This window comes from Scophthalmus maximus, chromosome 16 (assembly GCF_022379125.1).
Source record: "Scophthalmus maximus strain ysfricsl-2021 chromosome 16, ASM2237912v1, whole genome shotgun sequence".
NCBI lineage: Eukaryota > Metazoa > Chordata > Actinopteri > Pleuronectiformes > Scophthalmidae > Scophthalmus > Scophthalmus maximus.
This window is the reverse complement of record NC_061530.1, coordinates 12,040,881-12,062,738: the sequence shown is the minus strand read 5'-3', so window position 1 is coordinate 12,062,738 and position 21,858 is coordinate 12,040,881. Positions and strand designations below refer to the sequence as shown.

At 42.4% G+C, this 21,858-nt stretch overlaps 2 protein-coding genes across 4 annotated transcripts; one reads left to right on the top strand and one right to left on the bottom strand.

The window, feature by feature from the left end:
• The first annotated feature begins 5,435 nt into the window (after positions 1–5,435).
• atp2a1l (ATPase sarcoplasmic/endoplasmic reticulum Ca2+ transporting 1, like) lies at positions 5,436–16,694 on the top strand. 2 transcript variants are annotated; one of them, XM_047327679.1, is made up of 24 exons: positions 5,436–5,706; positions 6,638–6,655; positions 7,066–7,148; positions 8,311–8,415; positions 9,251–9,389; positions 10,134–10,214; positions 10,333–10,418; positions 10,551–10,848; positions 10,957–11,123; positions 11,218–11,306; positions 11,418–11,520; positions 11,616–11,747; positions 11,871–11,987; positions 12,094–12,312; positions 12,398–12,509; positions 12,656–12,879; positions 13,038–13,258; positions 13,375–13,577; positions 13,658–13,743; positions 13,827–13,960; positions 14,110–14,227; positions 14,340–14,457; positions 14,753–14,798; positions 16,051–16,694. In XM_047327679.1, the coding sequence occupies exons 1-23, from the start codon at positions 5,589–5,591 to the stop codon at positions 14,755–14,757; spliced, it is 2,976 nt and encodes a 991-aa protein (XP_047183635.1). In that variant the 5' UTR covers positions 5,436–5,588; the 3' UTR covers positions 14,758–14,798; positions 16,051–16,694. The 2 variants fall into 2 exon arrangements, with proteins under 2 accessions (XP_047183635.1, XP_035468946.1); XM_035613053.2 differs by lacking the exon at positions 14,753–14,798.
• Positions 16,695–16,699: 5 nt separating this feature from the next.
• Positions 16,700–21,858, bottom strand: sult1st6 (sulfotransferase family 1, cytosolic sulfotransferase 6). 2 transcript variants are annotated; one of them, XM_035613082.2, is made up of 8 exons: positions 21,488–21,851; positions 21,115–21,375; positions 20,177–20,305; positions 19,232–19,329; positions 18,934–19,060; positions 18,210–18,304; positions 17,804–17,984; positions 16,700–17,049 (listed from the first exon to the last, which is right to left on the bottom strand). In XM_035613082.2, the coding sequence occupies exons 2-8, from the start codon at positions 21,299–21,301 to the stop codon at positions 16,913–16,915; spliced, it is 954 nt and encodes a 317-aa protein (XP_035468975.1). In that variant the 5' UTR covers positions 21,302–21,375; positions 21,488–21,851; the 3' UTR covers positions 16,700–16,912. The 2 variants fall into 2 exon arrangements, 1 of the variants encoding a protein (XP_035468975.1); XR_007029835.1 differs by having other exon boundaries at positions 16,986–17,580; positions 17,694–17,984; positions 21,115–21,858.

The window sequence follows — 21,858 nt, the reverse complement described above, 5'->3', positions numbered from 1 at the left end:
TTTTGTTCTTGCACAGGCGTCTCCCAACATCTCCCCGCCATAGTAATCCAACCTGCTGTTTGGCAAACATACATATATTTCTAGTAGTTTATTCGAAATGTCAGCATCTTGATAGATTGAACTGTGCTAGTAACTTCATTGTGAAGGCATCAGTGTCGTCCGCAGTGAGTCGCCATTAACGCTGGACTTAACTGAATTTGCTCACTCGGCGTTTGAATCGTAGTAGTCATCGACTTTGTTAAGTGTTCTCACATATCCATCGAAAAAAAACTGCTTCTAAAGTGAGTGAGGAAAAAAGATAAAAGGCAAACGTGTTTAAAACTCAAAAACAAAACAAAAACTTAGTATGATCAGTAAATATTAGGCCCTATGAATGTTATTCAAAGATAGAAATAGATGATGAACATGTAAATTTAGTTAGATAAAGGTAACTGACTAAAACTACCGATTTTTGTCTTCATGAATACATTCGAGTGCAGAGTACTTCAACAAGTAGAATTGACTCAAAAAGTTACCTAAATATAAATGTAATGGAGTAAATGCAACCTCGTTCTTATTGAAATAACTTTGATATAGAAATCCACTGAACATTAACTGATGTGGTGGAAGTCAAATCTGAATTTGTCCGATCCACTGAAGCTGCTTGACTCTGCAGACAGCGATGTTTCCAATTAAATAGATAAAAACGTCTTTGCCTGTAAATGATCAACATTGACCTTCTAAAGAATGCAGAGCCAGCCAAGTAAATGACACTCCATCAGTAAAATGAAAGCCGATTTTGATCAACAGGCTCACTTTCCTGCCGGCTCCCCCGTGGCTTATATAGTACAGCCTTAAGTGTGAGGAATGGTGCGAACAACCAGGAATCCTTCAGGCCCAATGTACCACGCAGACACTGATGACACTGCAGAGTCAAATGTGTCCTCCAACATCCTATCTTATTTTTCTGCCGATAGAAGAAAGTTTTGTTACGAGCCTGCGCCGAAGGTCCGGCTTTCTGAAATAAAAAAGCCGCAAAGCTGTCGTGGTGCCATGCCTATAGCGGCACAGTGTCACCTGCTCTATTTATATCTCGCGAGGAATTCTGGATTCAGAGACTCAGCTGCCACTTCTATTATTACTATTAGCTAATGCTGTAACAAGTACCCAGCTAACACTGATGCTGCAGCTCCTTTATCCATTTCCTTATTGCCCAGCACTAATTAAGACACTCAATGTCAATACCACACATGTCCTGTGTTCTTAGATTTTTACGCGGCTGCTCAAGTGAACATTTTGGCGCTGTCATTCATTTTTTTACAGTCGCATAAATGTTAAGAATGACAACAAACCTGCAGTTCATGGATTCGAGTGCAGCGGAGATGCTGCTGCCGCAATTTTAAATCGCCGCCTGGAAGCTTGTTGAGTTTAAGAGCGTTATTTTAAAAATATGAATTTGAATTAATATTCTAATTTGTTACTTAAACATAAGAACTATGCTGCCTGGCTGACACGTCGGCGAAAAAACTAGAGAGGAAAGTGATTATGACTTTGAATACGGGTTCCCCCACTTGATTATCTGCCCACAATATTGATCAGCTGGGCATCATGTACAGTGCAGTGTGCGTCCCACGGAATGTGCTGTTAATGATAACGCAGTTGGGCCCCGGGAATCTGAGACCACCTTCCCATTCAGACTTCTGGACTCCACTGTGCGCCTTTCTCTGCCCGCTCCTCGTCGTCAGGTGACAAATGTCGCCATGTCCCTCTCACTTTGCTCGTAGCGTGCAAGTCAGCAGGGACCGACTTAGTTGCATAAGATAGCTGTGCCGTACAGCTGCACCTCCACAGTACTTAACACTTGCACAGAACTGGGAACATGTATAGAGTTCACAAGTGGAAGAAGGGGGGGGGGGGGGTCTAAGGCGGCACATGGTGATCCCTCAGCCTGGCACGAAGGTGTGCCATGTTAGAGCCACGGTGGGAGTCAGAGTTGATGGGTGTCCTAGCTTGCAGGGTGGGGGTTACACTGTAGTAGTCCCCGCACACACAGGCCACCGACACTTCAGGGATAGACAGAGGCGGAAGATGGAGGGGAGTGAGGGAGAAACCTTATCCTTCTGGGATATTGAGTTAAATGTCACTGCTCTGCCCTGAGGGAGACACTGACAGGCCGACCCCTATCGCAGCCCCCAAATCTCAGAGGTCAGAACGACTGCACAACAGCTGAGGCCCGAGGAAACGGCAGGGTGAAACGGAGATTGGGACACTGGGCGGAACAGAGCGAATATTAAATGTTTTATTAACCTGTCAAGGCACAAATAAACAAATAAAGCTAGTGCCAAACTTTAGTTCCTCTGACCTGCAGATGTCTGACAAATTGATGATTGTAATGTACCAAGCTGACCTACACAGCTGACCTACACATTTGGCTGGGGTATAGATACCTTGTTATCTGTCATGTGGAGTTTGCACACACACTTCATCACACCAATTATTCTCATACCATTTGAAATTACAGTGACTTGTATATAAAATGATCAATAGTTAGCCACATTTTGATAAAAATGAATATTGGCAAAATAAATGATTATACGCATACACACTATACAGCTTTGTACAAAGCAGTGATTCGATTACATCTTCTGTCTCACTGGGATGGTTTTTCAGAGCATTATCTCAGTGTAATGCTGCTGCCACTTAAAATATGCATCAAACTAAGTGCTTTCTGCCACACTCCACCACATCATTGATAATTTATTGTATCCCCCGGGGATGGAATTGCCCCTCAGCAGCAGGCCAGGGGGCCGAGTCAGTTGGTCACCAGCAGCTGACTGGAAACTTGAAAGCTGCCACAAAAACAACTTCCAATTTTAGAAATTCTCTGTGCAAGAGCAGCAGAAGCATGCTTGTGTTGCAAATAGACCAATACTGTACATACTGTAAATATGTCCTGATAGTTATGTAGAATAACTGTCAGGAGTAAGTTGCTCCAGGTGCACCGAAAATGTATATCTGAGGTTTAGATCTATGAGGTGTATATACAAAGTTAATTTATATTCGTGTGTGTGAGTCTAGATGGTGTAAAATGACACAATGGGCTGTACCCAATTAAAAAAAATTGTTTAGCAGTCTCTCTTTTTCTTTTCTTAGAATGTATGTTTTTAAACCTTTTCTTTACTTTATTTTTAGACAAAATAGTGACTGTCCACGAGCGTCCTTGTGATCAGAGAGAGCGCCTCCATTACTGGAAGCCTCCACCCTGCTGGAGTGTCCTTGAGCAAGTCAGTGAGTCTGTTTTGGGACTTCCACTAGTTATTTTTGATCTTTTGTCACCTTACAGAGACTGTGAATAATCATACATTCATTAATATTGTAAAAAACAAAAAAAACAAAACAAACGATGAAATGGTATGACGAAATGTCACTGAAACTCTGATGAAAATACATCATCCACTGGAATATTGTTTAATTTAGGATGAAGAGGATTCATTCATTCATTCATTTCAATGGGGAATCCGAACCCTCACATTATGGTCATTCACACCATGATGTCTTTTGGTCACGTGGTGTCTGTGAAAATCATCACTTGACTTCACTTGTAAGTTGTTGTGAAGTCTAATATAATAAATAGTAGTACCTTAAGTACTGTAAAAGTGCAAAGGATAGTACTTTAGAACATATTAAAGATAGAAATTGAGCTGTGGGTAGTGGGGGTTATACAATTATTTTTTTTATCTGGTGAGCAGTTTTTTTGGGGGGGGGCGTAATCAATTAACTGTTATTTTAAGTTAGTTATATATAAGTATTTAGTTATATATAATATATTGCATAACTGTTACTATATGTAAAGACACAGATTTCTAAAGAGAAGAGCAGCCTTGAGCACAGTTTACTAGACCTGATTTATTGTTTGCTGACCATGTTGTCGTCCCCCCCAACTTTTGGAGAATACAACTTGTTACGCAATAACTGCTAATAAATGCATTTGTAGCCTGGATGTATAGGCTGACTCTGTGACACTGCAGAACAACGTGGCCCGGCAATAAATAGACTGCAGCAAAAATGTGTCCTGTAGCTGTCAAAGGTGGTGAGCAGTGACCACTGCTGTCCTTATAGGAACACCTGTCAGTGTATTGATTAGCAACAGCAACTTGGATTCCTGTCCACAGACGACTCTGCACCGCCCAGCAGCCCAATTTACTGCTGTTAAAACAAATATTAAATCAAGAGTCTGTGCTCAGCATTATGCCATTACATTTTACAGTGAACTTTCAAGAAACAGTTTTCAAGAAACCACACAAACACCCTCTTGACATATTGTTGTCAGAAAAAAACAACTAAAAACCAGGCAAACAAATGAGAGCAAATAATACGTGATAAGTTAAGACAGATTTACCAATAAAGTAAAAAAAAAAAAAAAAGACTTATGTTTCTCTCTTGAATCATGGATACTTGCTCGCCTGGTATAACAAATCCAATGCTCTGACTCTACCACAAGAGGCCATTGTGCCTCGCTGATTGGCCGTTTGTGAACGGATCGTCTGTCCCACATCTACTATGGCCGAGCCATATCTCCCTGCTGCCTTCCCTTCCTCATAAAAAAAGAGAAATAAAACTTGATCCTCCTGTATCTGCAGCCAGGGCTTCTCTTATGTGGTGTGATAGTATGACACGCAGTCTGTCCTCCTGGTATTCCTGTCCCCCAGCAACCATTCCTCTACTACACACTTTCTCCTTTCCTCTATAAGATTCCCTTATGGTGCTTTACTGGGTTTATTATCAGGCCCGGTGTCTCTGTTATTATGAGTTATTACTGGCTCTGTAAAACTTAAATGTACTCTTGTCGATGACGGCATATGGTAAAGCTCTGTTGCACAAAGTTCTCATTTCTGCTTTGACCTTTGTCCCCCTATCGTGGGGAAGTTCACGTGTCAATGTGCCGACATGTCAAACTCACATTCTCTGTGTAAAAAAAAAAATTCTTGTCCCGAATGTATTCGTCCACCATCTCCCTTCTTCTGTGTCTCTCTCCGGCTAAGCCAACTTTCTCAGCAGAAACCAGTTGAGCCGTCACTCAATGCGCCCCCCAGCCCGGCCCACCCTCCCCTCTGGATGATCTCCTGTCTCACTCTCTCACCTTCTCCCTTCGTCTTATTCCACTGACCATGCAAGTTCCAAAAACAGATCTCATTTTCATCCACGGTACGACACCCCCCCCCCCCCCCCACCCCACCCCCCAGCCCCTGCACCATCACTCTCCTGCACTACCTCCTTTCCAAATCAAAGCCTGTTCCTCAGTTCCTGTCCAAGTCCACCACACCTCCCCATTGCTCCACCTCGAGCCCCACCCTCACCCCTCCACCATGTCCTCCCATGCTGGAATTTGGGGGCGTGTGTCGGCGGGGTGTCCACCAATCCTGAGCCCTTTGGGGGTATAAAACCCTGTCCAAGTGTGAGCTTATTCGCTCTTTCTGTCAGTCCAGCACTCCTGAGAGTGCCACACTTTGAGGTGAGGGTGGTGGACCAAGGGTGAACAAAGAACAACAAAGAAGTAAAAGAGCGCAGATTGGCACGGTTAGAAGGCCGATCCCTTCTGTCAACCAAGGATGGAGAACTCACACATGAAACTCCCGGCAGAATGCCTGTCGCACTTCGGGGTGAACGAGAACACTGGCCTCACCCCCGACCAGTTCAAGAAGAACCTGGACAAGTATGGCTTCAATGGTGAGAGTGTGGGCATCAGGGATGGGGTGGGAGGCCTACTGAAAGAAGAAAAGCCTCATGTAGTACCATAGAGAAACTTAGCACTTGACAGTAAAAGATGTGAGTGTTTGTGTTCAAAGTGCAACTCAGATCCTGGAAGTGTGGAGCTTCCACAGACACTTGATGAGTCGGCTTGGGTTGAGATTTTGCATGCGATACTTTTTTTGAGAGGAGTTGCAACAGCTGGTAGAAATGCAGAGACATTGAGAAGCAGAGACTTTGAGGGCTTTGGAGAGCTATTTAAAGATTGCCAAAGAAGATGGCTGGAGAGCGAGAGAGACAGGTGATGGCTCAAGAAGCTTCCTGGGTGATATATGGGGCGGGCGTTAACAGGAGAGGTGGATAATTTTAGGCCAGGCAAAAAGGGGAGGTCCTTAGATGGCTTACTGCTAAATGATCCTTGATATGATTGCTAATCAATAGCCTAACCAGTGTAATGGCAAAGTAGAAAGCAAAAGCTTGTCATATGGCATTATAGTTCAAAAAGCAGCAATATTCTTGTTTTCACACTCATGTTTCTGTTGTTTTTCAGTGAACTGCCATTAAACATAGTGTTGTACTTGAATTTGTCAAATGAACACACACTGCAGGGAGGTTTTTACTAGGCCTGGATTTGACATCAAGGGGAAACTGATCTGATATCAAAATGATGATACATTATAGTGCACTTTAAAATCTGTGTGAATTTTGAAAAGGTGGACGTTAGTTTGAGAATCCAGTGGTTTCTTGAAATTGTAAATATTATCTCAGACCAAGAAAAAGAGCTTCTTTCCAAACGTTTTCCTACAAATGTTTCTTGCATTACCTGAATCACTTTAACTCACCACCTTTCCCCCCCCCTTTGTCTTTCTGTCTCATGTACCACCCCTTTCACCGTTGTGTTCAACTCCAGAGCTGCCCGCTGAGGAGGGTAAGTGTTCATGCAGCCACATTTACAAAACATCTGAACAAGAACTTCCAGACACCTGGTTTGACCCAGATGGGTTGACCGGCATTACTACTCTGAACTGCCCCCCCCCCCCCCCCCCCCCCCCCCCCCCCCCCCCCTCCACAGATGGGTTGCAATAAAAACATGCAGGCGGCATTTTGATTGTGCGATGCCCACATGCTAATGAAATTCCACTTGCAACCTGTATTATATTTTGAACATCATCATTACCAACAAAGATCACAAATCCATGCAACAGACTTGAAATACATCCCTTTGTGCACAAAATCACACTCTGTTGAATATGTCAGTATTTACATTCATTTTTTTCTGATTATTATCTATTGATTTATTGATTTCTTTTTCTCTGTCTATCTCTTTGTCTCTCTTAGGTAAGACCATCTGGGAGCTGATTGTTGAGCAGTTCGAGGACCTGCTTGTCAGGATCCTGCTGCTGGCTGCCTGCATCTCTTTTGTAAGTAACCAAAGTGTTGGGAATATTTCTCAATCATGTCACAAATGTCAAACTGTGATCACTCCTGTCGTGTTCATTTCAACCTCCGGGGACAGCACTAGACTAAATACTACATAATAGATGCCACCATCAGCACGTGGGACCAATTTTCCAGTATCTCAAGCTGCAGTGACACTTAACAATTTTTTATGAAAGCACAATCTTCATCAAAGATTCTTATCAATGAGAATAAACCCTCTTGATTTTTCATTTTATGGCACAACAACTTCTGGATACTCTCTTGTCTGTCACCTGGAAACAAGAAATTGATTGCACTTAACTTTAAAACCCACAAGGAGGAAACCTATCACTCAAACTTAACCATTAAACAAGCATGCTGTAGCTGATCATTTCTGTCGGGCCACTTTGCCAAGACTCCTTAAACCCCCCCCAAGTCCCTCCACCCTTCCGTGTAATTTTGAGGACAACAACTTGAGAGGAGGGAGACAGATTGCAAAGGCTTGTCGGAGGTGTATTAATTCCTATGCCCAGCTTTCACCCCTTCGGGCAGCTGTCACGATGGCCTTAGAAGGCGAATATTGAGGAGCCAGTGAGAGACGGGGGTCAGGAAAGTATAGGGGGGCTGAGGGGTAAGGGTTTATTTTAAGAAAGCCCCAAGCTGAGGAGAGAAACTGAATCCTTCGGGAAAGGTCAGGCCTGAAGGAAGGAACGAAGGGCCTCCACAGGAAAAGGGTTAAAGTCAGAAGGAGCAATGAGTTATGGGACACTGAGATCAAATTAACAATAATTACGTAATCAGATTATGACATTGAAATTTATTAGCAAAAATAACAGCCGTTTATTACCAAGCTTATAAAAAATGTCCCCCACAAAATTTCACAGGTTTGCGTCTAATTATGTTATTGAAATACTTAATGCACATGATTGCCCTCTAGAAACTCATTCTATTATTCATTACATACAATTACACATTAAATACATTAAAACCCCGTGAGGAGTCCTGTCATTCATGTCCAATGAAAATGTTAAAAGCATGTAATTAGTCCATTCGTCACAAAGCCGTGGAGATGATGCATGCATGTTGTTTCTCAGGAGCACTGTGGCGTCGCTGTCTTTGTTGTTGTCAACTACACTGACTGACTCTCCACCGCTCTGACCTCAGGTGCTGGCCTGGTTCGAGGAAGGTGAGGAGACTATCACCGCCTTCGTGGAGCCCTTGGTTATCCTTCTTATCCTCATCGCCAATGCCGTCGTTGGAGTGTGGCAGGTCAGTGACAGGCCCCGTCATATTGAGCAATAAGAGGTTTCCATTGCATGGATGGCAGAAAGTACACGGGTTCCAGTTACTGCCGTGTTTTCTACCCAGACGTGGCTGCGCAATTGACATAGTATCACTTTTACAGCTTTGAAGGTCAAAATATAGGTTAACTCACATGCACATGTATCCAAAGTCTTACATGATCATTATAAGAATAGTTTCTTATTTGTAGACGTCATGCCCAGTTAATGTTTTGACTGCAACGTCTGGGTAATTCCCAATATGCAAGTCACGCTCTTTTTCATTCGACCGGTTAACTAATTGGTGCTGCTTTCATTATCTGCTTATTAAAAACAGAACTGACTTCAGCCACCTGCTGTTAGCAGATCTATGTTGCGCATGTTGTCTCAAATTTTATTGTTTCAAATAAAAGTACACAACGTGTACCATCTGTTTCAGAGTCGTGATGCGAATGAACATTAAAACCAATTTCAACAAAGAAGTTAGTATTTAATTGAAAAGAGTTAATTGGAAACCTGGTTTTACTATAGCCTAGGTTGGGATAATGCATTTAACCCACTCACATGTCATCAGTTGGTTGTGTGTCAGTGTGTAATTGCTGTGTGTAAGACGCAAAGCCTCTTAGAGGACATTGCGAGTAACAGACCAAGGACAAACTGAGTATAGTTTTCACTCAATCCACAATAAACAGGCGTGTTGAAATCAGTTTAATGATAGTCAGTGTGCTTTAGTCCCGTTTACATGCGTGCTTTTCCACAATTAAATGTCAAACAAAGATTTAAAATGTTTATTTATGCTTTTTTTTCATTTCTGTGTGCCACAGGAGCGTAACGCTGAAGATGCCATCGAGGCTCTCAAGGAGTACGAGCCTGAGATGGGCAAGGTTTACCGTTCTGACAGAAAGAGTGTGCAGATGATCAAGGCCAGAGAAATTGTCCCTGGTGACATCGTGGAGGTGTCTGGTAAGAAATGTGCCCAATCTTGTCCGTCTGCTCTGCAAACTTTCACGTCAGGGGAATAATATCCCTATTTGTCACAGTCGATTATGGCAAATAGTCTCCACTGTCTGATTACAATGTAGCTGTGAAAAGATACAAGACACGTCCAATGAGTAACTTGCATTTCTGTGGAGGAAAAGAAAGACAGACACAAATTCAGGATACATGTCTCTGGTAAAGGCTGACGGCAGAACTCTGTGTCTTTTTAAGGCAACTAGAGCAGGGCAGGACGGGGTAGCACTGCTGTGAAAACATGCTGACTGAGGGAAAACAAAATCATGAATATAAATACCCTCACTAGCACCTGCCGCACCTCTTCTCGCCTCCCTGCCATTGCCCACGTCTGTTCATTTGTCAGTGTACACCTGTTGCCTCTCTGGCCAGCCACCCCCCCACCCCCTCCCCTCTTGGACTGTTCATTCTCATTGGGCCACGCACGTGTCATTTAAGGTTTAGGCCCATTATGAAATCCATGGATTAGTTTAGAAATTTAGCGAGCTGTCTGAGCATTTGGCTTTTATTTTGGGAGTCATTTACAGTATTATTATTAGTAGTATTATTTTTCAGTTACGGTTTACATACACGAGTGAAACGAATTGTGTCATTTGCAACTATTACAGTCACTAAGTCCACAAATTTTAATAATAATAATAATAATAATATTAATAATGATTAATTTCAATGGTCTCTTTTCTTTGATTCCCACAGTTGGTGACAAAGTCCCCGCTGACATCAGGCTTGTTTCCATCAAGTCCACCACCCTGCGTGTTGACCAGTCCATCCTTACTGGTAGGCTCCTGAGAACACTTAAATCTGCATGTACATGTTTTTTTCTGTCCTATCTTCTTTTGAGTTCATTTTTTTGTTTTTCTCTCTCTCTCTCTCTCTCTCTCTCTCTCTCTCTCAGGTGAGTCCGTCAGTGTGATCAAGCACACTGAGGCTGTTCCCGACCCCAGGGCTGTCAACCAGGACAAGAAGAACATGCTTTTCTCTGTAAGTGTCCCACCACCATCAATTATATCATAATCTTCACCTTTGCAGCTGTGTTTCAAGCTTTTTTTTCTTTCATCTCCATTAATACCATTTTTTTTCCACTAAACTTTCCTCCTCTTCTCTCCTTCATAGGGTACCAACATCGCTGCTGGCAAGGCCATCGGTGTGGCTGTGGCCACTGGAGTCACCACTGAGATTGGCAAGATCCGTGACCAGATGGTTGCCACCGAGCAGGAGAAGACTCCTCTGCAGGCCAAGCTGGACGAGTTCGGCGAGCAGCTGTCCAAGGTTATCTCCCTGATCTGCGTTGCCGTCTGGGCCATCAACATTGGCCACTTCAACGACCCCGTCCACGGAGGCTCATGGATCCGCGGTGCTGTCTACTACTTCAAGATCGCCGTTGCCCTGGCTGTGGCTGCTATCCCTGAGGGTGAGGGAAGCAAAGAAAACTGTTTGGGACAGTGAAGACATGACGTGTTTCGTGGTGAAGTCATTTTTTTTTTTTATTGAACTCATAGTTTTCACCAATGTCTCCCAGGTCTTCCCGCTGTCATCACCACCTGCCTGGCCCTCGGTACCCGCCGTATGGCTAAGAAGAATGCCATTGTCAGAAGCCTGCCCTCTGTGGAGACCCTGGGCTGCACCTCCGTCATCTGCTCCGACAAAACTGGCACCCTCACCACCAACCAGATGTGTGTGACCAAGGTGGGTAATTGAATCAAAAAGAAATTGCTCCACAGACAATTCCCCCTGCAACACCAGCCTACACATAAAAAACTGTCTGTTTCCTCCTTCACAGATGTTCATTGTCAAAAATGTTGATGGCGACCATGTTGACCTTGATGCCTTCGATATCTCTGGCTCCAAGTACACCCCCGAGGGCGAGGTGTAAGTTGGTTTTCTGTGCCATTTATCATCATTTAATGTAGCCAATATCAGTCATTTTGTACATGTACATAACACATCGCTTGTGTTCTGATTTCCTTCTTTGTCCATCAGTTCCCAGGGAGGTGCCAAGACCAACTGCAGCACATACGACGGCCTCGTCGAGCTGGCTACCATCTGCGCCCTGTGCAACGATTCCTCTCTGGACTACAACGAGGTAAGTCTTTAAGTTGTGCAGTCCGATTGCTATCCAGAAACCTCATGCTTTCCACGGGTTCACGAAATTCTCTCCATCACTCTACTTCCCTCCAGTCCAAGAAGATCTATGAGAAGGTTGGTGAGGCTACTGAGACCGCCCTGTCCTGCCTGGTTGAGAAGATGAACGTGTTCAACTCCAACGTGAAGAACCTGTCCAAGATTGAGAGAGCCAACGCCTGCTGCTCAGTAAGTTTTAATTAAATGACGAGTATAATTCTCATCCTTAATCCAGCTAATAGTGAAGTTGTTTACTTCCTCCAAAGAATTAGTCTATATGACTGCATGTCTTTTATCTGATTCTTCCAACAGGTCGTCAAGCAGCTCATGAAGAAGAACGTCACTCTGGAGTTCTCCCGTGACAGGAAGTCCATGTCCGTGTACTGCACCCCCATGAAGGGTGATGGTGGTGCCAAGATGTTCGTGAAGGTCAGTTCCAGCTTTCTTGCCTCTCACGGCCTTAGGTCAGACACCTGCGCGTTTGACCCTGCTGCATTCAACATCACACAAAGTAATCATGCTGTTTCCTCCACAGGGTGCCCCCGAGGGTGTGATTGACAGGTGCGCATATGTGCGTGTTGGCACCACCCGCGTGCCCCTGACCAACGCCATCAAGGAGAAGATCTTGGCTGTCATCAGGGACTGGGGTACCGGCCGCGACACTCTGCGTTGTCTGGCCCTGGCCACCCGTGACACCCCACTGAAGATGGAGGAGATGAAACTCGAGGACTCAACCAAGTTCGCCGATTACGAGGTGAGAGCACGACATGTTGACATGGACTCGATGTCAGTGCTGTATGTATACAACCGTGACTAAATGTGAAAATGTTTCTCCTCAGACTGATCTGACCTTTGTTGGCGTCGTGGGTATGCTGGATCCTCCCCGTAAGGAGGTCACTAGCTCCATTGTGCTGTGCAGAGAAGCTGGAATCCGTGTCATTATGATCACAGGTTAGTATAATTGGTTGGATTAATTGTCAGTACAGAAAAGATGTAGCTCTATAAACGTTTGGATTAACAGCAAAAGCATCTAACTTACCTCAGTTTTTCCACATTTCACTAACTCTCTCCCAAACGTCTCCTTCTCCACATTTCAGGTGACAACAAGGGAACCGCTATCGCTATCTGCCGCCGCATTGGCATCTTCACCGAGGATGAGGATGTTGAGGGCAAAGCCTACACCGGACGCGAGTTTGACGATCTGCCCAGCCACGACCAGGCCCAGGCCGTGCAAAGAGCTTGCTGCTTTGCCCGTGTGGAGCCAGCCCACAAGTCCAAGATTGTGGAGTTCCTGCAGGGCTTTGATGAAATTACTGCTATGGTGAGAGTTTAGCAGCATGGGATACAAACTCAACTGTACTGAGTCGTGGTACTTGTATTTCTCAGCTGTTCTGTGACTGGTTTTGTGCCAGGATTTACAGCCTGTTGCAGTAATAGCAATAACAGTACAAACTTGTGCTTCCTCTCTTCCCACTTCAGACTGGTGATGGTGTGAACGATGCCCCTGCCCTGAAGAAGGCCGAGATCGGCATCGCCATGGGCTCTGGCACTGCCGTTGCCAAGTCTGCCTCTGAGATGGTCCTGGCTGACGACAACTTCTCTTCCATTGTGTCTGCTGTTGAGGAGGGCAGAGCTATCTACAACAACATGAAGCAGTTCATCCGCTACCTCATCTCCTCCAACGTTGGTGAGGTCGTCTGGTGAGTGGCCTGTGTGACACACACTCGGATCCCCAAGCAGGCACCTTCTTCCTCACTGCCGCTGGGCTAACCTCGTCCTTTGCTTTGTCCTATTATCTTCTTTTTCACTCTCTCAGTATCTTCCTGACTGCCGCCCTGGGTCTGCCAGAGGCTCTGATCCCCGTCCAGCTCCTGTGGGTCAACCTTGTCACTGATGGTCTGCCCGCCACTGCTCTGGGCTTCAACCCTCCCGATCTTGACATCATGGGCAAGCCCCCACGTTCCCCCAAGGAGCCCCTGATCTCTGGCTGGCTGTTCTTCAGATACATGGCTATTGGTGGTAAGTAGTACACATTGAGTATGCACTTAATTCAAATGCAGAGAGAGCACCTAACTGCAGTGACAACCTTTCCCTATCAGGATACGTCGGTGCCGCCACTGTTGGTGGTGCTGCCTGGTGGTTCATGTACGACTCCACTGGCCCCGGTGTCACCTACTACCAGCTGGTAAGCAATCGTCACTCTTTTGTTTTGTCTTTCACAAACAGTCACATGCAGACGCTTCATAACCTCACCTCTCCCCTTCACAGTCCCACTTCATGCAGTGCCATGACGAGAACGAGGACTTTGAAGGCCTGGAATGTTCGATCTTTGAGGCCGCTCCCCCCATGACCATGGCCCTGTCTGTGCTGGTCACCATTGAGATGTGCAACGCTCTCAACAGGTATTAACTTCAAATGCCAGTACAGACAAACATATTTGTTTAGAATATTCCATACGAATCACTGTACATGAATCTTTTCAGTTCTGCTTTTGATGACGACTCAATTACATATTTATTGTCATCAACCCTTTTTTCTTTTCTTTTTCAAGCTTGTCTGAGAATCAGTCTCTGATCCGCATGCCCCCATGGAGCAACTTCTGGCTGCTCGCCGCCATGACCCTGTCCATGTCCCTGCACTTCATGATCATCTATGTTGACCCTCTGCCCGTAAGTCAGACATCCACACGATTTAAGGATTTTGTTGCGGTATTGTCCTCTGTTGTGTTACTTTCCACTGCAGTTTCTCATCAGTATTGCCTGACACTCCTTTGCCCCCTAGATGATCTTCAAGTTGACCCATCTATCCGTTGAGCAGTGGCTCATGGTCTTGAAGCTTTCCTTCCCCGTCATCCTCATTGATGAGGTGCTGAAGTTCTTCGCCCGCAACTACGTTGAGAGTAAGTAGCCTTGTGATTTTTCTACATTCACTCTGACATGTTAAAAAAAATTGATATACTGAATAATAACCTCATTTTCAGCACATAAAAATGTACCTCTATTAATAGAATAATAATGTAATAATTCTATTAATTATTCATTAATATTGTAACAAAGTCATCATCTTCTGTAATTTTATTTTATTACATCATCTAACAAATCCATCTTAAGTTCGTTTGACATCTGCCTGCTCTTTTTTCCTCACCGTCTCTTCTCTCCATCCTTTACTAACTCACTTAACCCTTTTATTTCCAGAGTAAATTCAGTCAACCCACCACCATTAGCCTGTAACTAAAGCAAGGTATTCCACTGCTCCTCCTGCTAGTGGCTATCACCGTGTACCTGTAAAGTGTGTGTGTGTATGTTTTTTGTTTTGTTGCCTATGTGACTGCTCTAAAGGAGACGTGTCTTTGCTGGTTGCCTATATATTATCAAGCTCATGTTGATGTGGAACTCTGGGGTCTCCATCACAACTTAACAACACAACTGAATTTGAAAGTTCTCTGTCACATATTGACGAGGTGGCATGATGGCGAAATTAATTAGGAGATTCCTGAGCGCTCCTCTCTGTGGCCGACGTTATTATTGTTATTTCTGTGTCTTGAGTTGCACCAGCAGGTGAGCTTACGCCCTCTGAGTCGCTGCTGTCCGTGTACTTGTTTCTGTCCGCATTTTAGTAGGTGTGCGACCGATGTTGTGCTGGTGCAACTTTTGAAAAAAGCAGTGCTAGAGTCTGTGGTAACAATTTATTTTAACCCCTCAAATTTAGAGCAATATGAAAATATTTGTTAAATGACTTTAAAGACATGATATCGTGGTCATGAGAAGATAAAATATCTTAGTGTTTAAGGATGTAGTTATCTGAATTCGGATGCTGGTATAATATAACAGAAGTTATAATACTTTACATTAATAATTAATAACACTTATAAATAAAATGTCAAAATATCTGCTTAGGACTAGTTATAATGTTGTACAAACAATGCATATGTTTACATACAATATTATATACTAAAATAAACTGTTACCAACACTGACAATTTTGAATTTTGAATTCAAAATCCTCACTATCCTCAGTATATGTTGTTCATGTCCCTCTTTGTGAAAATGGAAGAAAAATATATTTTTCCTATTGGAGATGCATGTTTTCTTTGATTCTTCACGCCTGTATAAGAATTTATTTGCAAACTATTTTTTTAAAACATAACTTTTTCTCTGATTTAAGGGTTTTAATGATCTCGAAACACCAAATCAGTTTCCTTCTGTGAAATGAAATTGGATTGTTCCTCAAAAAACATAAGAACTTTTGGACATGCCAAAGCAAAAAAAAAAAAAATTGGTTTGCTTGCTACTCTGTTTAACTTGATGTCAAGAAATGAATTATTCTTGGGTGACAGGTTATGATACTGGGATTAGTTCCATTTTCGGCACATTAATTGACTTAAAATTAACATTAAGTTTGACTACAATGATAGTTCAAGTGTCATTTTATGTAACTGTCATGTGCTCGCACATCCTTTCCCACTCTGATTTATCTAATTTCTCTTCGGCAGGCAGAGAAGCTAAATAGAGATGTAGAAGAAGAGGATCTTAAGGGCTGGAGAGAAAGAGGTGAAGAAGAAGATAGAGAGGAAGATCACAACCAAGGAGGGGAGCCATAATGAGCCAACCAATATATGAGAGAGGATAAAATGGGAAAACATATAAAAAACAATAAAACCTGTCAAAAAAATCAACATAAAAATAGCCTCTATATAAGGAAGGAGATTTAATTCAAATGAAGGGAAGTATCCAGACCGATAATGCATTAAAATATTTAAGATTTTATTCGAAGAAATAAAGTATGTATTAAAAGTGATTTTGTTTTTTGTTAAACTTGGATATTTTCAGCTGTTGTGTTTTTGTGTCCTCTGTCCATTTTCTTATCATTGATTTTCCAGCTCATTACTTTTATTCTAGTCTTTGTCGCTCGTGTCTCGTGCAGCCTCCCTGCTTTGGCTGGTGTAGGGTTGCAGAATTATTTCATATGGGCAGAAAAAGAATATCACACGACTCCAGCTGCCAGCGCTATCTGTAGGCTTCATGAACTCTTGGAGGTCTCATGACATAAAATGGGCATGTCCACTCAGTCACAACACTTTTGGTCTTATATATTGTTTACTTGATAAGATGCAATAAAGTGATGATTACAAACTCACGTACTCGTATTGTGGATTACATTTTATTGAGCCTTTACATATACATTTGGATGGATATCCACTTAATCTGCACACCATGAGGTTCAGCTGATCATAGTGGTTCGATATCATATTTCATCGTTCTGGCTTTAAGCTAGTGTCTGACGGTCTCATAGTACTTTTGCCTTCTGAGAGCTGCCCACTGTCCGTTCATCTGTCTTTGGTTTGCAGAGCTGCATCAAATTGTAAAACCTCCAAAGCCATAGATGAGGGTCCTGAATGGTATTTTGACATCCTTCATTTGCTTCTGATAATCTTCATCAAACATCTTTGATTGTTCGGGTGTGAAATGGTTTGTCCAATCACCCACTTCACCTGCAAAGAAACAAAATTACAGAGGGAATATGATGGTGTTAGTAATATAAATCATTAACTATTCATGTTGTAATTTCTAAATAACTGAGAAGTAAATTCTCACAGTATTTTCACTAAAATGATCTGTTGTTGAACATGAGGCCTTCAAGTAACGATTATTATCTTTAGCCATTATTCTACAAGTTATTTTCTCAATTAATTGATTAATTGTTTAGTTTATAAAATGTCAGAAAACAGTGAAAAACGCCACTTTGTACAGTCCAAAAGCTAGAAAATTGTTCAAAATTTTAAGGAAGTCAAATTAGTGTCCCTCAAGATGAAGGAAAAGAGCAGATCTTCACATTTGAGAAGGCAATTAGCTGATTATCAAAATAGTTGCAGATTAATTATATGTTTACTGATTTAAGTTTTGTTCTGAAAAATAAATAAGTAAAGCAAAGGTAAAGAATACAGTTGTCACCAGGGGGCGCTATTGGACTATACAAGGAGGAGTCAATTAGTCATGGTACAATCCCACAGAAGTGAGTCTTGTCTTTGTGAAGCTTGTACTGTGGAGTTGAAGTTGACAGGGGGGTTGATTTATTGCATCACATTATTATTGTCCAGGTATTTTGTCCTGCCTTCAACATGTTGTGTTTACAGGAGTGGGCGAGTGAACATTTTGAAACTTTGGGAGGATTTTTGCCTTTTCTTGTACATTTTGGATTATGTTATTAAGAAATTTTTTTTCTAGACTGAGTGGAGACTGATGCACCTTTTCTCATGAAGGGAGAGATGGACTGATCAAAAACAGGCGCTGGAATGCAGGAGTAGTTGGTCATCGGGTTCTCCTTCATGGTCTTAAAGGACGTGAGATCCACAATTCGACTGATGACCTCATCAGAGACCGACAAGTCCAGGTACCTCATGATGCGCTCGACTTCACGCTGAGGATTCTGGGGGAAATAAATAAATCAAGAAGTAAAAAATGTTTTGGCAGCAGAATCAAATATGTGACAAAATCCCCATCCTTTTGTTCAGCACGGAAATTGTGAAAGCCGTGTTACTATGTTAGAAGGATTCAAGCTCATTGTTTTGAAATTCTCTTCTTTTGCTTTTAGTTTTACAGGCAAAGGTTAAATATTCGGTCCATGTTTTATTGGTCCATAGATTCTCCTCACCTCTTTCATGTCCTCATAGAAGAGGTAAAGGATATTCTTCTTCTCTCTTTCCACCCAGTATCCTTTCACATGGTCATACCAGGAGCCCCAAGACACTGTACAAACAATATAAGTCAGTGAAGCTTTCACAAAAACTGTAACATTCACTCTAGTGTTAAAAAGTAATTTACTTATCTTTGTAGGTCACTCATTAACTTTCTGATTACCAGGTAATCCCCCCCCAATACCAGCCTGGCATTTGCCTTTAATGCCTAGCACTGGGGGCATTATGTCATTACAGCCTGTCCCTATGAGCGTCTGGATCTCATAAACATGGGGCAATATCTTAAAATTTGCAACAAAATGTTCACTTGGACTCAACGATCAACTGATTTGATTTTGGTTGTAAAAGGTCAAGGACACCTTTACAGCACAGAACAACGTGTATTTTAAGAAAGTGCATATAAATATCAACCGTTTGAAATACAGAACCTGGTTGTTTGCAACCGTGGGGGTTGTCAACTTTATAGAAAACAAAATTGATCCCAAAGTCCATTGCTACACTTTAAAAGGCATCTCTGGAAGTAAGTTAGCCGCTGGTTTATTGATATCTATATGACACCAAAGAAGATATAAAAAATATACCAGTTTGATTAACCACAAGTATTTGTCTGGTGGTAAATTATCGGTCCAGTTTCATGGATTTCATAAAATGACACTGAGGAATGTGAATTAATCTGCTTACACTCTCCTTGCATGAACTTGTGGATGTAGCCTTCCCAGGGCCCTGGCTCAGGCTGGGTCAGATTCATAGAATCAAAGTAGTAGTAGCTCACCAGATTGTCTTTGGCATTGCGTGCCACGTAGATAACCTTCATACAAGAACAGGAGGGGCACATAAAAAGACATTTACAACAACAATAGAAAGAACAGGTCATTTGATGAGGCGGCTGTTTTCCGTGCAATGTATCATGTATCGTGTCATTAAATTCCCTGCAGGAGGATTTTACCGTCAGGAGAAGCTATAAGATGTTGAATCTTACTTTGCACTTGCTTTCCCAAAATCCAGACGGCACCAACTGAAAAGGAAGATGTGTCTTGATAATTCTTGGGGGATCCATTTCCTTCAGAAGATCAAGACCTGAGGCATGAATTTGGGGAAATGGATACATACATATGAAAGAGTAGAAACACACTCTTTCCCCACACAATCTCAGATTCCATGGTATGCTACCCCTCCCCCATTCTAATGATCTGAGATTATATCCCACAGCTGCATTTTTTACTTTAAATTCATTGTTTTTTCCCCCCAAACAATATTAATGGGAATTTGGGTGCAGCGCTTATCAACAGAGTTTGGAATACAGCCAATATGAGAGGACAACGTCTGCCTACCAGCAGTCTTTTAGTTACTTGTTAACTGAGAGCAAATATCCAGAGCAAGCAAAACAATGTCATTAAATAAAGTATTTTCCATTTCAAACAAAATATTTACTTGAAGTCATTATTGTTAATTCTTTTTACCATGAATTGAACAACGATATTGAATTGGTTACTTGGGGGGGGGATTAACCACCAACACAAACTGCAGCCTCAACATGTTCAAATCTGTCACTGGGGCAGTTTGGGAGTTGTGTTGTGCTGCTGGGAAAGTTTGTGGGTTAAGAGCTCACTGATCCTGATTATTGTGGAAGAAACCAGCAGTTATGAAAACATTCCTCCAGTGAATGGATTTGTGAGTTCTGACAAGGCAAGTTGGGGGAACCATTTGGTTAAGGAGGCAGAAAATATCTCCTTTTAATTTTTAAGCTGGTGGACTCAAAGAGGACTTTGGACCGAAGGTGCAGGGTGAGGTAGGAACAGCTCATCTTCTATCATACAAAATCAAATTCATTAGGTTACCCCCCCCCCCCCAAAAAAGAACAAAACAAACCAACAACAACAAGAGTTTACTTAACTAAAATATGTCAATATATATGGACACACACCTGAGGGAATGGGTGGTGGGGAGCTGATCTCTAGGAAGGGACTGCGGACGGGTGTGGGTGCTCGTTTGCACGCCTCAGCATCTCCGTTGTGAAGAAGCAGGTCAACTATCTCCTGGGTCCACGTTGTCCCTTGTGATCCAGAATCACAGAAATGAACACGGAACTGAATGAAAAGGAGACTTTCCATGGATTGAATCTCACCGTTTTGAGTGAGAAAAAAATCCAACCAAGATCATCTTTTATTTTTCTTCTTTTTAGCCAGTTTTCGGTCGCCCTCTCCATTAGACATGTTTTCTTGAATTAATTTAATGTATATTCTTTTGTTTTGTCAGCTTCACAATATGGTTCATCACATTCTATGTTGTATTATACAAACTTTGCTTCAGTGATGGAAGAACAGTCTTATACTTTATGCAGATATTAATTGATTATTTTAATTATTACTGTGACACAATGTGTAAGCTGCTATCGTAGTTTGCCAAAGCAGAACTAAATTTAACTGTTTCATAACCTATTTTATGGCCAAAATAGTATTTATCAAATCAATACAATCATATATAAAAGGATTTTTATGCAAACCCTACTGTAAAAAGATGAAGCTGTCAAGTAATTTAGAGATGTAAAAAGCACAATATTTTCTAAATTATATAATATAAAACAATATATACATATATATATATATATATATATATATATATATATATATATATATATATATATATATATAGATCGTGGAAGTATAAAGCAGCAGAAATTGTAAATGCAAAAGTAAAGTACAAGTACCTGTACATGAGTAAATGTTGTTACCTTCATCACTGGCTAACAGAGCTTTAATGAAAAATACATATTACATAACAAAATGTCCTGTTAACTGATTCATAACTTAGAGAGTTACTGTACACGAACAAGGCTATATCTGGCAGCATCTGTCTGAGTACCTGCTTTGGGGTAGGTGGCGATGAGAAGGTCTGAGGGGTCCGGGCGGAAAGCCCAGACAGAATCTAAGTTGTTGGCGATGTGGCTCATGAGAGGAACACCCCTGACCGGGATTAGGGGGAAGCGAGTGATGGAGGCGCCGGCATCCTCAATGGCCTTGGTGAAAGACAACTTTTCCTCCTCTGCCATGGCTGACACTCAAAAGTTTACTTGTGGAGTCTGATGGTTCTTCCTGGAGATCCTCTCTCAGCTGGCTGTTGGTCCTGTGTCAAACAGTCACAGTTGACTTGTTAATAAAGTCCAACGTCAGTAAACCACTTCCTGCTTGGTTGTCAGGCCCACAATCACAAGTGTTTGAATCCTGGTCCAACTTTCCCTGATTCTTCTTCCTTGTGCTCTTCTGGCCAGAGGTGTTTTGGTTTCGTCTCCCCTCAATTTCCTGGTGTTTTCAGTCGAAATCCTCTCCAACATGTGAATCTAAAGGCAAGGATCTCTCAGTGGGCTCTTTCAAAAACGTTCCCTCCCAGCTAAGTGCCCCAGTCCCTCCAAAATGGCTTTCCTTTCGTCCTCTTTCTATCTTTGTAACCTGGCTGTCTGAGTGCTTGCACCAGGTTCTTATCTGTCTGCAGTCACTGAAACCTGCACCGGCAGACCTACATCAAAGTGCCCTTATGTAACATTCCCAGTTACGTATGAATTCCACTTTTGTTCAGAATACTATCTTAACTGTTTCCTCTGTAAACATA

Bases quoted from the DNA above. Each gene is read 5' to 3' on its own strand.
- atp2a1l (XM_035613053.2), top strand. From the start codon at position 5,589: ATGGAGAACTCACACATGAAACTCCCGGCAGAATGCCTGTCGCACTTC. The intron at 9,390-10,133 runs GTAAGAAATGTG...TGATTCCCACAG, and splicing joins TGACATCGTGGAGGTGTCTG to TTGGTGACAAAGTCCCCGCT. The intron at 10,419-10,550 runs GTAAGTGTCCCA...TCTCCTTCATAG, and splicing joins AGAAGAACATGCTTTTCTCT to GGTACCAACATCGCTGCTGG.
- sult1st6 (XM_035613082.2), bottom strand. From the start codon at position 21,301: ATGGCAGAGGAGGAAAAGTTGTCTTTCACCAAGGCCATTGAGGATGCC. The intron at 19,061-19,231 runs GTAAGATTCAAC...TCTTGTATGAAG, and splicing joins TTTGGGAAAGCAAGTGCAAA to GTTATCTACGTGGCACGCAA. The intron at 17,050-17,803 runs GTGCATCAGTCT...GTTTCTTTGCAG, and splicing joins CTCTCCCTTCATGAGAAAAG to GTGAAGTGGGTGATTGGACA.